The sequence below is a fragment of the Schistocerca cancellata genome, chromosome 7 (assembly GCF_023864275.1).
Source record: "Schistocerca cancellata isolate TAMUIC-IGC-003103 chromosome 7, iqSchCanc2.1, whole genome shotgun sequence".
Taxonomy (NCBI): domain Eukaryota; kingdom Metazoa; phylum Arthropoda; class Insecta; order Orthoptera; family Acrididae; genus Schistocerca; species Schistocerca cancellata.
In genome coordinates this window covers 260,682,021-260,696,748 of record NC_064632.1, presented here as the reverse complement: position 1 = coordinate 260,696,748, position 14,728 = coordinate 260,682,021, and the positions used below count along the sequence as shown (strand labels likewise).

The 14,728-nt window shown below is 37.7% G+C and overlaps 2 protein-coding genes across 2 annotated transcripts in view; one reads left to right on the top strand and one right to left on the bottom strand.

Annotated features, from left to right (window-relative positions):
- The window catches only part of LOC126092432 (uncharacterized protein K02A2.6-like), an 86,703-nt gene that overhangs the window by 49,059 nt on the left and 22,916 nt on the right, over positions 1-14,728 (bottom strand). The gene's annotated exons all lie outside the window — the stretch shown is intronic.
- LOC126092433 (protein dpy-30 homolog) lies at positions 5,519-13,425 on the top strand. The gene is made up of 4 exons (XM_049908032.1): positions 5,519-5,784; positions 5,976-6,049; positions 7,842-8,011; positions 12,948-13,425. The coding sequence occupies exons 1-4, from the start codon at positions 5,769-5,771 to the stop codon at positions 13,039-13,041; spliced, it is 354 nt and encodes a 117-aa protein (XP_049763989.1). The 5' UTR covers positions 5,519-5,768; the 3' UTR covers positions 13,042-13,425.

Below are 14,728 nucleotides of genomic sequence, written 5' to 3'. Positions count from 1 at the left end.
GTGTCCTGTTCTTCAATTATCCTTCCGCTAAAGGCACTTGCTGCTGATTTTCATCAAACTTTTCCCTCACTTCGCCCTGGCATTTGCCCCAACTATTGAGCTGCTCTTCAAGTTCTCGAAGTACATCTAGACAGTGTCATCCAAACAAAAGTTTACATTTTCCAAACACATCTTTTCATCTGACCTATTGCATATGGCAACTTAGTCGAATCCTTTCACCCATTTTGTTGGGTCCTGACACAGTTTAACATAACAGATAGCCTGTCCCATGATTTGACAATGTCAAAAAACAAAACAAATTGTGTTGTTCCTTAGAATAATCAGTAGTCTGTCTTTATGTATAAAGACCAAAATTATTATTTTAAGAAATACATCACTCTAAATGAGATAAATCTTACTCTTACATCACTAATTGAAAAGATGTAAGAAGATTATAGTTTTGTGTAATACAATCTCGAATTGTATGAACCCACTTCTCATTTCAGTACGTATAATTTTATTAGACAAAATGTTAGTCACCATCTTAAAATTGTGGACTGGTCATTTTGGAGTGCAGCAGGTAGTGTAAAACTGGTATGAGGCTGTCACGTCATCCATCACCACTGATGTAAGTCTTGGCAGTGAAGTGCTATGTGTGTGGCAGTCAGCTTTTTGGGATCAGTGCAGAAGTATGGGTTGACATCGAGATGTGACAGAATGTCAGAGAGGAGCTATTGTGCTTAGCCATTCCCCTGTCCACACCTTACATGAGGTTGTTTTGTATGTTGTTATACAGAGAATGTAAAAAGAGTCTAACCAACAGGTAGCAAGTATAAGTATCGCATCTTATTAATGACAGTCAGTTTCAGATCCAACAGAAATTATTGCTGTCAGTGAATACAGGTCCATTTCAACCAGTTTCCAAATCAACATTGTGAAGTCAACTAACTGAATCCAGTGGACATTTGGAGTCGGTACCTTGCAAAAGGCCATTGCTCACAGTGGCACATAAAATTGCATGTTTGCAGAGAGGTATACAACACAGTAAAACGACAGTAGTTGACTGAGAACACCTACTGTGGTATGACTAGCCGCGATTTTACTCCTTTCCAAAAGATGCATGGAGTTGAGTGACCAATGAGGCACTTAACCCACAATGTGTTACGGTTGTGGTTTAACTCAGAGGTGGTTCCGTGCAGTTTTGGGGTGTTTTTCATACCAGGACTTTGGTCTACTCATTTGGGTTATTGTGCACATGATGTAGGAACTGTACTTCAAAATTCTGTGCGAACAGGTGTTGCCTTTTCTTGACACCTTCATTATCAGTATGCTGTGAATACTGCCACCATTCAGTATGACATTAGCTGTCTTCACAGGGACATCCACACACGTCTGCAGGTTGATCGACACTGAGGTACACTAGCACACCTCTACTGGCCCACTAAATCAAACGATCTCGATCCCATAGGATATGTCTGTGACTATTAGGAATGGATACACTAAATCAAACGATCTCTATCCCATACGAAATTTCTGAGCCTATTAGAAACAGAGACTAAAATATAGTTGCTCTATGGGATGTAATCGTGAATGAACGGCTTCAACTAGATAAGGCATATCTGAAGATATTATTTTGACTCTCTTGTTCGCCAGATTGAGACTATTGCCAAAGCTAGAGGCAATGCTAGACAATATTAGCGTGATGTACACTAGACTTTCACTAATCCGGCCCTCAGTAGTCTGGCCTCTCAGTAATCTGGCGCACATCCAAAAACACATGCACAATGAATTATAGTGTGCAACAAAATGCTTAGTTAACCAATGCTTTATTCACTGTATTTGAAATTGTAGGTTTCTTTACAGTTCAGAATCATGACACCTAAAAGGAAACACGTTACACTAGACCTCAAGCAGAAACTCAAAATTTTAGATAAGTTAAATTAAGGTTCTTTGCAGAAAGCCAGTGCTGCTGAGTTCAGTGTTGGACGAGCAACTGCTTATAACATCAAAAATAAAGAAGATGTTATTCAACAGTACTCAACACAATGGATAGTGAGTTCGGAAAACGGAAGGTTATGTGAAAGAATGAGAATGAAGAACTGGACGTAGCTGTTTATAGATGGTTCATACAACAATGCAGTAAAGGAATTCCAGACAGTGGCCCGATTATAAAGGAAAAAGCAGCTGCAGTTAACAAACAACTTAGTGGTAGTAACTTGTTTGCATTGAGCAAAGGTTGGCTATCAAACTGGAAAAAACGACATGGCATTCTGCAGCTGACAGTCACCAGGGAAAGTCGCTCAGCTAACGATAAGGATGCTGATGAGTTTGTAAGCAAGATACGGAAGATAATAGAGGAAGAAGATTAAACTGCTAATGCCTTGTATAATGGCTGATGAAACAGGACTCTTTTACAAGATGCTTCCTTCAAAAGCATTAGCTGCCAAGAACAAGAAGGAAGCTCATGTTTACAACAAACAGAAACAGTGCGTAACATTACTAGCATGTTGTAATGCAAATGGGAGTCGTAAACTACCGCTTATGGTGATTGGAAAATCCCAACATCCACATTGTTTTCAACACACTGACATAAATACTCTACCAGTGCAGTATTGCGCTTAGAAGAAAGCGTGGATGGACAGACAAATATTCTCTCGGTGGTTCCAAGAAATGTTTGTACCAGAAAAGAGCTAAAGAAGAAAAAGCTTCCACTGAAGGCTATCCTTATAGCTGACAATGCTCCCAGTCATTCTTCAGATGTCTCACTAAAGTCTGATGGTATAGAAGCACTTTTCTCGCACACAGAGTGACAGCCCTAATTCAGCCCATGGACCAGAGAATTTTCGAATCAATTAAATGTCATTATCGACATTCACTTCTCGTCTCCTTGCTGAACGCAAGTGAAAACGGCTCTATCAAGACTATGCTGAAGGTATGGAAAGCAATTAATATATGTGATGTTGTTTTTCAAGCAGCCCAAGCATGGGATAAAGTGGAGAGCGCTACCATAATGAAGAGCTGGAGAAAATTGTGGCCATCCATTGATGCCAAGAGGGATCCAGTAGTTAGTGACAGCAATAAGCCAGTCAATTCGAAATTATCAATTACTTTGTACACTGACATGTTCTACAACCTTCCAGGAGGAGAAGAAAATGATGATGAAGATGTTACTAAGTGGCTGAATGAGGAAAACTGTGATATGGACCAAACTTTAACAGATGAAGAAATAATGAAATGTGTGCAAGGAAGTAATGATGAAAGTGATGAAGAAGACGACACAGGAGGAGAGTGCATGAAGATTTCTCAGACTGCTAGTGCTGAAGCTGCTGAGGTCTTCCTGGAGTACATTATGCAACAACCAGATACATGCGTACCGATGTAATGCTTGTAAATTGGTTGCATGATAAAGCACACCACTGTTGCCTATCATCATTGTGACAGTTAAAAATTAGGGACATGTTTCATAGTGAGTGATATGACTGTATAATTATGTACATTATACACTCAACGACTAAGTTTTCTTTGAAAATTAATATATTTTTTGATTTAATAAAGTATATCCCCTGTTTTTTTTATTGTATCTTTCGGCTTAAGAAAGTACAGTGCACTATATCCCTTCTGTTTTAAATGCATACCAAGCTGCTAAATGAAAAGTTCCAAATGAAGAAAGTTAGTGAGTTAGTTAGTTTCGTGTTCCATGGATCATTTTGCACAATGAACTGTAATTATGTAGAATCAGTCATTGTACATTTGCATCATAAATTAATTTGTAAACATACCTTTACATTGAACATTTATAAGGCCTTTTTTTAATATGCTGATGTGAGTTAGAAATTCCTACCCACCACCTTTTACACATTACCATATAAATTCTTCTACAGAATAGAAGGGCTTGTCAAGGAGAAACTTTCTCAGTTTGTTTTCAGATTTTAATTTGCTGTCTATGAGACATTTTGTATCAATATGTAAGTGATCAAAAATTTTAGTTGTAGCATTGTTCACTCTTTTCAGTACTAAAGACAACTTTAACATGGAATAATGAATGTCATTTTTCCTTCTTGTATGGTAATTATGTACATCATTGTTCCTTTTGAACTGTGGTGGTTTATTTACAACCAACTGCATGAGGGAACAAAATACTGTGGAGCAGTAGACAGTATGTCTAACTCCTTAAACAGGTGGCTACAAGATGGTCATAGGTGAGCACCACATATTATTCTTACAGCACGTTTTTCAGTGATGAAGATTTTCTTTCTTAAAGATGAGTAACCCCAGAACATTATTCCATATGACATTGTTGAATGAAAGTATGTGAAACATGTCAATTTACTGATTTGTCTCTGCCCAAGATCTGCAATGATTCTAAGTGCAAGCGGCTGATCTATGTTGTTTGAGGTGCTTCAAACTGTGTTTTTTCCAGTTTAAATTATCATTAATGTGGATACCTAAGAATTCTTAAGATTCCAACCTGTGTATTATTTCCTCGGCATGTGTTACATTTATCATTGCTGTAGTACCCTCAGATGTACAGAACTGAATATGTTGTGTCTTTTTAAAATTGAAGGTGAAACCCTTGGCAGAAAACCAACCAGTGATACTCTGAAGAACATTGTTTACCATTTCTTTCGTTTCTCTACATATACTTTGATTGATTACAATACTAATGTCATCTGCAAATAGAAATTAATCTGCTTCGTTGTGTATTAGATGGAAGAGCGTTTACATAAACGAGGAACAATGGTGGAGCTAAGATTAAGCCTTGGGGAACATCATACGTGATTTCTCGCCAGTCAGAATAATGTCCCTGGACTATATTGGTTGAATTACTAAATACTGCTTTCTTCATTCTTTTTGTTAGATATGACTTTTCCACTGGGTGGCCATACCATTGGTCCCAAAAAACTTTAGTTTATCAAGGATAATATTGTGATTGACACAGTCAAATGCCAACCGATACTATTTTATTTTGGCACAATTTGTTGAGTGAATATGTAAATGGCAGTCTCAGTAGAGCAACTCTTCCAAAACCCAAACTGTGATTTGCTTACGATGCTATTGTTGCTAAGGTAAGATACTATTGTAGAATACATCACCTTGTCAAAGATTTTGAAAATTTTGTCAGCATTAAGTACCCGGTCACTGAAGTGGGGTGATTAACATAGTGTACAATGATGTCCGTAAGCATTTTGAGACTGACTCAGTGTAACAATCAGAATAATACTGAGACATAACTGCAGTGTAATTACCCTTGCAGTTCACTTATATATTTCTACATGATGGATGTGTGTAATATTTTTTTCCTAAAGTGATCCAATGAGAAGCAAATAGCACAACAACTATTTCTATTATTGATATAATTTATACAAAGTTGTTCAGCTGAAGTGGAAAATTTTGTTTAATAGAATAATGAACACTGACTCAACAGAAATCTGAGCTGAGTCTTGTGGGAATAGTATCTGGCGCGACTTTATGGCGCCGGTAATAACTGCAGCTGTGAACGAGGCTGCAGATTTGTTGTTTACCTTGATGCAGCTACTACCAAACGTCTTTGAATTAAAAACTGCTCTGCTGTCAACCGATTTCGGTTGCGAAAAACTGAGTGATTAGAAAGATATTATACGAGCATTGTCCTTAAGTTATACATTGGTAGTGGAACTTCGTCGTATTATACGAGATATACTTGCTGCCGATGTGCTGAAACTTCAGTTTAGTATCACAGACAGCGCGAACTAGAAAGAATTCGCAAGGTTAATGTTGGCACTACTACATAATCAAATACAAACTTAAAAATGTCGTCATCAGGAGGTAAGTCGCATGTGTCGTTAACGTAGATACAAATAAAGTGTATAACTTCATTTCTTCCGTTTCTTTTTTGTAGACCAAGCGTAGGTAAGCTAGTACTATTCGTGGTGGTGAAATTTACCCTTTAGTTTCTCCATTTTTTCTGATTTTGTGTTTATGGCGTTAACCCGGCAATGTTTTTATGGGTGTTGTAGCGGAACAGCCGGCAACGGAAGAAAACGTCGAACCGCAGTCGTCGGGGAGTAATGGTGTGCCAGAAACTGCACAGGTAAATAACTTGATTTTTTTCTGTGCTTGTTATTATTTAGCTATGCTTTAGAAGCTTGTGGGAAGTGCGTAAAAGTCACTTGCGTTGTGAAATTTGCTCTTATACGACAAATTAGAAAGTCTGAGACAAATAAATTAAAATCTCTTTACTGTCAACATACCGTTCTATTTATTTCCGCGTTGGTTTGAAGCTGGGTTTCAGAGTGAAAGCGGCTGTAGGTGAAAGCAAGCCACAGTTAGCAATTTCAGCTGACACACACAAACATGCACAGAGATAACTCATAGTTGCAGTTTAGTCCCATGGCTCATACTCAACCGGTACAAATGTCTGCTTGTGTCTGTGTATATGCGGATGGATATGTGTGTGTGTGTGTGTGTGTGTGTGTGTGTGTGTGTGTGTATACCTGTCCTTTTTTCCACCTAAGGTAAGTCTTTCCGCTCCCGGGATTGGAATGACTCGTTACCCCTCTCCCTTAAGACCCAAATCCTTTCGTCTTTCCCTCTCCTTCCCTCTTTCCTGACGAGGCAACCATTGGTTGCGAAAGCTGGAATTTGGTGTGTTTGTTTGTGTGTCTATCGACCTGCCAGCGCTTTTGTTTGGTAAGTCTCATCATCTTTATATATAAACTTCTGCACCATTTCAGTGCAGTAATGTGTTCATTGTAAATAAGTATTATAGTAGTTGTATTGCATGTTTATTACCCTATAAAGGAATAAAAAACTTTTTTATTTTAAATTCAGTGCATTAGTGTTTGTAAAATGACTCTTTCATATAGTGTTCATTAAAAAATGACGATCATTCTATTTGGGAGCTGTGGAATGGTACATTAGCTTGTTTGTTTTAGTTGTAAATATTTGTTGTGTATTGTTGTTTTTCTGACATGTTACACATCCTGGAGGACCTCCTCACTACGGATCAATTGGAATGAAAGTAAATCTAATGTAATTTAATCTATAGCAGAACTCATAGTGGACACCTTGTACAGTGTATATAGTTACCTACTATATACGCTGTATTGTATAAGAAAATACTGAACGGCTAATAAAGACTCTTATACTCGTACTATACTATATAAATCCAGTGTCATCAGATGGTGTTTCATAAATAGTGCCACATCAGATAATAGAGGTATTGTATGTTGGTAAGCTGTTGGCTGTGGCAGGTAGCAACTTGCCCACTTTCAGAAATAATTTGTATATTTTGTTATGTTTGTCTTAAATAGCCTTTATTCTCATGATTTACAAGTTAGTATTGTACCCATCATTGGCATTTAATTGTTTGTACAAGAACCCAAGCTAATTTTGTCGGTCTCTCTCTCTCTCTCTCTCTCTCTCTCTCTCTCACACACACACACACACACACACACACACACACACACACACACACACACACACTTTAGTTCTCAAAAGAAGTGTAGTATTTTCCAAACAGTTCGATACTGCTGCCTGAGAAGCATTATCCATGAAACATAACCATCTCTCTTATTGGAAAGGGCATTTACATCAGCGGTATGAAATTATTGAACAAGAATTTGTGCATTTTGACATTAAATATCAAACACATCAAATTCTGTAGTAAAATGGTATGCTTTAGGTGTACGTTTGTCAGTGGCATGCAGGTGTTGATTGTTTCAATATTCTCTCCTGTCTTATTGCATTTGATTTCGTAATACAGTTTCATCTCACTGGACTGGTCATTTTGGAACGTGTTAGCCAAACACTATTCTGTAATTCCCTTTACATAGTGATAAAATTAGTTTATTTGGATCACCGGCAAGGAATAAAATTTTCAGGCTACAGCAGTTCGTGAAAGTGAACCACCACCTGCTCCACCAGCACCAGCAGGAGAGGCACCTACCAAGAAGTCCAGGGTAGACCTGCAATCACTACCAACAAGACAGTACTTGGACCAGACTGTTGTGCCAATATTGCTTCAAGCACTGTCGACATTAGCAAAAGAAAGGCAAGTGTTCTAGCTTTTTTAATTCGTGGTAAGATATGTACTGCACTTAGTTACCTGTATTAAGAACTCTTCGATGACATTATCCAGAAGATTACTACCACACAGTTATAGATAATTTGATTAAAAAAATCAGCAAGACAACTATCTGTAAAAGATAAGCTGTGTATTAGCTACATCCTGTATCTGTTAGTGTTGACTAAAATGTCACTTCATAGTTCCAGTGGGATAGTGCTCAAGCCTTGGTCAGGATTGCACGTAGTCCTTTCTGCTGTTGAGTTTCCTCTTTATTTGGGCCATTGACAAATTTCATTATCTCTGTTGATTCTAGCATGCTTATTTGGCCAGGCCATATTCATACCTATTCTGCATCCATGCCAAGCGAGGTAACAGTAGTAAAGACACGGGATTCACTTTTTGGGTATGAGTAGTAGATTTGCAGTGGTGTCACTAAATTAAGACAAATGCCAGAATGGTTCCTTTGAGAAGGGGATAGTAGTTTCCTTCTCCCATTCTTCCCCAAATGGAGCTTGAGCTCCATCTCTAAGGACATCATTGTTTCCTTATTAGAGGTTCTCTTCTGGGACTTGCAACATAATATTTGAAATTTCACATCACTGTCTTGCATAATTGGCCTCTACTTCAGGGCTAAGAGTGCATATTAGGCTACAAGGTAGTTGTAAATTTATTTTTGGGAGAGCAGCCAAGAACAACAGATTTAATGTAGTTCCAACATTTTGTTGGGGAAGGACCAGCAACTTAATTAGATTGTTCTTTACTTAAATTTGTCACAATTGCATGTAATTTGTACTGGTGACTAGTTTCAAACATAGCCATCCATTTTTTAATCAGACTTGCACTAAAAATACTTAAAAGCAAAATTCCACCAACATACTTGGGTTTAGTCCAAAGGATACATATATCATAAAACAGATATTGAGTCATCTTTATATGTGTAATACATTCAGCTGATGAAACTAGAATGCATTATTTGAGGATAGTTGAAAATAATAACGAATGAGGAATTATGAAGAGTCCTCCAAGGAACTGATTCTCCTACTAGAACGATGCAAACTGTATTTAGTACCAGAGTAATGTTATCAGACTAAAAACTGGAGTTGGACAAAAATATGGAAATACAAAGTACATAACACAGACCATGTCTAATCCAATGTGGTAAACCCCGCTGGCATTCAAAACAGCTTCCTGCCATCTTGTAATATGTAAGTACAGGTTCTTTATGGTTTTTAAAGGGAATCTTACAGCATTGTTACTGCAAAACAGTGTCAAGTTTAGGTAACAGCAATGGAGTTGGATAACAGTTGCACACTCTTTTCTCCAAAGTAGACCAGAAATGCTCAAAAATATTGATCTGCTGATTGGTGGCTAGGTGCGATGCGACACAATTTCCTTTGCTGCCAAAGGCTTCGGCCGAAAGCTAATGTATAAGTGTCTTTCTGTTGTGCCTTTCTGCAATGTGTCATCATTGCAATGAGTCCCAGTCTCTTTTCCTTGCATTATTGATATTCCAACCATGAGTACCCATTATTTATGTTTAACCATGAAGTGATTTTTTTGGCCAGGAAGCTCCATTTATCTTTAGGAATGTGGTTAAAAATCCTGAACCAACACCTAACTGCCAGTATGATGAAAGCTACTTACAATATGCCTTACCCTAAAGGCCAGAACAGAAATGAATGATAACCCAGTTCTCCTTGTCGTATGCTTAGAAACACTTTAAAATTAAAGCATGAAACCTTCTTTATTAAAATATCACAAGTTCTCAGAACTCAGAGTTGGTAAACATATTGGCTTTTTCCAGCAGAAATTTTTTATAAAAAATCCAAATGCATGGCAAATTTTATTAACACTGGTACTAACTTAATAAAAGCCTCCTATCTGGTGTGTTTTAGAATTGCAAAGGACAAAAACTTCAGTCAGTTGGTGACTCTCTCCTGCCACCCACAGGTAGAGACATGGTCCAAGCAGTTTTGGTGGAAAAATTAACCAAAGAAATACAAAAACTTCAATTATCCAACAGTGTGGTAAAAACTAGAATTATCAACGAGCCTTAAAGTATGTTATCACAACTGCAAGCTGGGCCCCCTTGCCTGCCTTTCTCTCTCTCTGTCTTCCTTGCTTCTTTTTGTCATTTATCTCTCCTTCACAGACCTTGGGGGATTTCCTTCCTCTGGATTTTGCACGGTAGGCTACCTCTGATCTACAGTCATGTAGACATGTCTATCGTAGGATAAAGGGACTGATGACCTAGTAGTTTGGTCTCGAGCACCTATTTCACTCTTCAGTGGAGTAGAGTCCTGATGCCACAGATAAGGCACTGTTACTCATTTTGGTATGCTGAACATATCAGCATCCATACTTACAAAGCACTGTGATGTGCATGGCAGAGGGTACACTCCTCACTGTACCTGTTACTAGGGTTTCTCCCGATCCATTCACATATGGAGTGTGAGAAGAATGATTGTTTAAAGGCCTCCATGTGCACTGCAATTAATTTAATCGTGTTGTCACAATCCCAACAGCAGCAGTATGTGTGTGGTTATATAGCATATTCCTAGAGTCATCATTTAAAGCCTGTTTTTGAGACCTTGCTAAGTAGGCTTTCTAAGGACTGTTTGCCAGTTCAGTTTCTTCAACATATCTGTAACAATCTCCGATGGATCAAACTAACTTGTGAACATTTGTGCTGCCCTTCTCTGTATACGTTCGATACCCATCTATGTTCTATTTGGTATGGCTCCCACGCACTTAAGCAGTAGTCTATGATGATGGGTCACACGATTGATTTGTCAGCAAGCTTCTTTGTAGACTGATCATGTTTCCAGAGTCCTCTACCAGTAAAACAGTCTATCGCCTGCTCTACCCATGACTGCTCCTGTGTCAACATTCCATTTCATATCTCTACCAAGTGTTACATTTAGGTTCTAAATATGGCTGTGTTGTCAGCAACCATTTACAAATTACAGTTAAAGCAATTACAACCCTCGGTTGCAAAAATTTAGTCTTTTTGGCATGGTTTAGACACTTTTGTGAGTGCCTTCATCATAAATTACATTCAAATTGGCAGGTCACGTATAAAACAAATATCAAGCGATAAAGCTTTAGTCACAAAATTTTAAAAAAAGAATATATGGATGCGAGCCACTGTGGGCTGCTCGTACATGTCAAGCCACAGGTAGCAACAGTCTGAATGTAATTTCTGATGAAGGCACTCATAGAAGTGTCGAACCCAGGTCAAAAGACTTAATTTTTGCGACGGAGGGCTGTAATTGCATTAACTTTTACACCTAGGTATTTGTGTGAACTGACAGATTCCGACTGTGACTCACTGATACTGTGGTCATAGGGTTGTACTTGTTTTTCATTTTCTGAAGAGCATAATCTTACATTTTGAGATATTTAAATCCAGTTGCCAATCTTTACACCATTTTGAAACCTTGTCAAGATCTTACTGAATATTCATGCAGCCTCTTTCAGACATTACTTCATTGTAGATAACTGCATCATGTGCAAAAAGTCTGAGGTTACTATTAATATTGTCCATAAGATCAATAATACACAACATGAATGGCAGGGGTACCAACACACTTCCCTGTGGCATAAGAGAAGAGTTTTCATTTTACAAATTGCTTGAGTTATATGCTACAGCAGAAATTATTTTTGATATGATTAACCTTTATTTTTTAAAATTAGGCATTCGTTGGCCTAAATGTGTTGGTATTTGTATAGACACGGCCAGGCATTGTATGGTCACTTCGTGATGGGCAGCTATAGTGAAGAAAGTTGCACCTAATTGTCAAAGTACTCTCTGTGTAATGCACTGAGAAACATTTGTTTTTTAAGGATATGCCCAAAATTCTTGACATTGATTTGACAGATGCTGTAGAGGTTATAAATTTCATCAAGGCAATTACTCTCAACTCTTGCTGTAGTGTCAAGATGTGGGAGATAAAGTTTGCTTCTTCGTGCTGATAAAATGGCTCTCACAGTGAGATTTTTAAACAAATATTTGAACTGAGGACCAATGTTTTCATGTTTCTCATTGACAGTAACAATGGCAGTGGTTATTAAGATCGATCTGTTTAGTAAGTATCATTGACAAGGTTCACATTTTGAATACAGGTGTACAAGGATGAGGCACACAGCTTTCTAAACAGGTAATAAAATATCATCTCGTTTTGGCTGAAAGTACTGAACGGTAACTTTTTGTACTGTCTACTCTTAATATTTGGAAGACAAAGCTGTAGCGATAAACCAAAATTTCTGAAAATGTCAAGTGGTATGCAGTGACAGGCAGAGAATCCCTGCTCTTGCAGATACCTTGTGGTCTAGGTTATTGGGGCTCATTGATTTGGTGCATCATAGGATATGCAGACATTCTGCCATTGCACTGGATGCTTTCCAAAGCAAAACTGCTTAGATTCATTTTACTAGATCTCATCAGGATGAGTTTGATGAATCTACAGTTGAACATCATTTTTGTTGTTAAACCTAATCTTTCAGTTGGAACATTTTTTAATTTCTGTGTTGGCTGTATGTATTTTTCTCTTACTGAAAGAAATAAGTGTGTCCAGCATTACAAATTTTAGAAAGTGTCTGTAAACAGCCTTCAGTTGCAGTCACCCATTCCATGGCAAACCTTAGCCATATGTCTTGCTTTGTCATTTGGCATTTGATATGGTGTGTTTCATGTTCCCTCAGGTGCTTCTATTATTTTGATACCCATTTGTAAGTTATGGCAGGTATGCAGTGTTAAATCGCTTCTGCATGAACCCGAACGTGATACCATTATGTAGTTGGTCTAATGACCCTACCCCTTCAACTGCTTAGTGTTAAATGCAACTTTCCTGTATTTGTTTATGAACCCTTTCGTTCTTTCAGAGCATCGTATTTACTTCAGCATGTATTTCTTTTGCAGGCCTCCTGATCCAATAAGCTTTCTGGCAGCCTACCTGCTGAAAAACAAGAGCCATTTTGACCAAAGTGGAGCACCGCAGAACTCAAGTCAGTGATGATGAAGTTCAGAGGCATAATAGACATACGCACATTTGAGTTGTGGAATGTGAAGATCTGTGGTTTCATATTTTTATCATATTCGTCGGCATTATATTCAATGTAACCTCTTCCACTTTCATTATGAGATACATAGGTGGGCTAGAAATCATTTGTCATTTATCTTTGTGAAAAGTGACTACCATATTTATGAACTGAGCATTAGCTACTTTGTTCATGGTGATTTGGGTTGGCACACTTTCATATTGACTGTATTTCACAAAGATTGTGTGTATTATTGTCTTCTATGCTGTACCTAATGAAATATGTATTATATTACGTGTATGTTGTAGACTGGATTTTTAACGTGTAATGACACTATATTAATACATTTTAAAAACTAATTTTGTTATAACTCTGATATTTCAAGGCTGTTCCATTTATAAATAAAAAAACTGTCAACAAAATATAAATTGAAGCCAACAGCAGATGCCTGACATTAAGCTTGGCCAAACAGTTTGTCTGGAGTCTCAATAACACTGTTTCAACTAGACCAGAATGCTCTGGTTTTTCCCCCTACAGTAATTTAATTATTTGTTCTGTAATTTTAAGACATTATTTCATCTTGTTAAGTACATTATTACTCTATTTTCCGTTTATGCAGCATATTTGACTTGTGTAACCTCTTCCATACCACAACACAACACACATCTGCTTCTCTAACAGGCACATGTTTTGCTTGGCCAGGTTGTAAACACAAGTTGATTTTTAATTTATTTAATAAACCAAATCGTATCAGGTTAGAAGGATATTTACAAGTCTTTAAAAACGTTCCTTAATTTCTTACTGTTGGAATTGAACTCATCTTTTGGAAGTGTCAAACAAAATCTATGAGACACAACGTGAATAATGCAGAAAGGGATACAAATTAATCACATTCACCATATGTTATTATTGATGTACTCTTACATATATGCGTAATGACAAATCTGCAGCAGTTCATGGGCGACACAGATGAGTAAGATCTACCATATTTGAATGAGTATCGATAATGAAAAGATTTGAAACTAGAAAATTGTTTTAAAAACTGGTACTTAATTTGTGCATTGTGCAGCAGTTGTGCTAAATTAATTAGATGTAATAAGCTGTCCAGAAAACGGTTGTGCAGCATCTCCATGATTCTGCATGTATTTGAACTAAGGTTATGGAAGGATGAGAAATGAAAGAAAAAGCATTGTGGGGGGGGGGGGGGGGGGGGGGGGAAAGAGAGAGAGAGAGCAGTTAACAAAAATTGACACAGACAGTTAAAAATACACACTTGTTCAATCAAACTGTGCTGCTGGGTAACATTAAATACCAATAGCTTCACTCCATAAATTGTAACATATATGGCACCTTGGTATGTTGTGCAAAAGGTTCTGGACACACTGCTGCTAAAATCTGTAGCACTCGTGAGGTCTTAGTGTTTGAGGTGGTTTCCTGTCATGTCAGGTCCCAACCATTTTCACTCCGGTTCATGTCAGCAGGACTGTATGCCATTCCATTCAGTTAATTTCTGCCAGTTGGAGGAAGGTGGGTGCAGTGTGTTCATGCATTATCGTCTTTAAATATGAACCCACATTGAAATTTTATTTGTTGGTTGGATGATTCTATTCTCAAAAGGCACTGCTCTCAAATATCCTTACTGTGCTGGGAAGTGTCGGATAT

Bases quoted from the DNA above. Each gene is read 5' to 3' on its own strand.
- LOC126092433 (XM_049908032.1), top strand. The intron at 6,050-7,841 runs GTAAATAACTTG...TAAAATTTTCAG, and splicing joins GTGTGCCAGAAACTGCACAG to GCTACAGCAGTTCGTGAAAG. The intron at 8,012-12,947 runs GCAAGTGTTCTA...TTTCTTTTGCAG, and splicing joins TCGACATTAGCAAAAGAAAG to GCCTCCTGATCCAATAAGCT.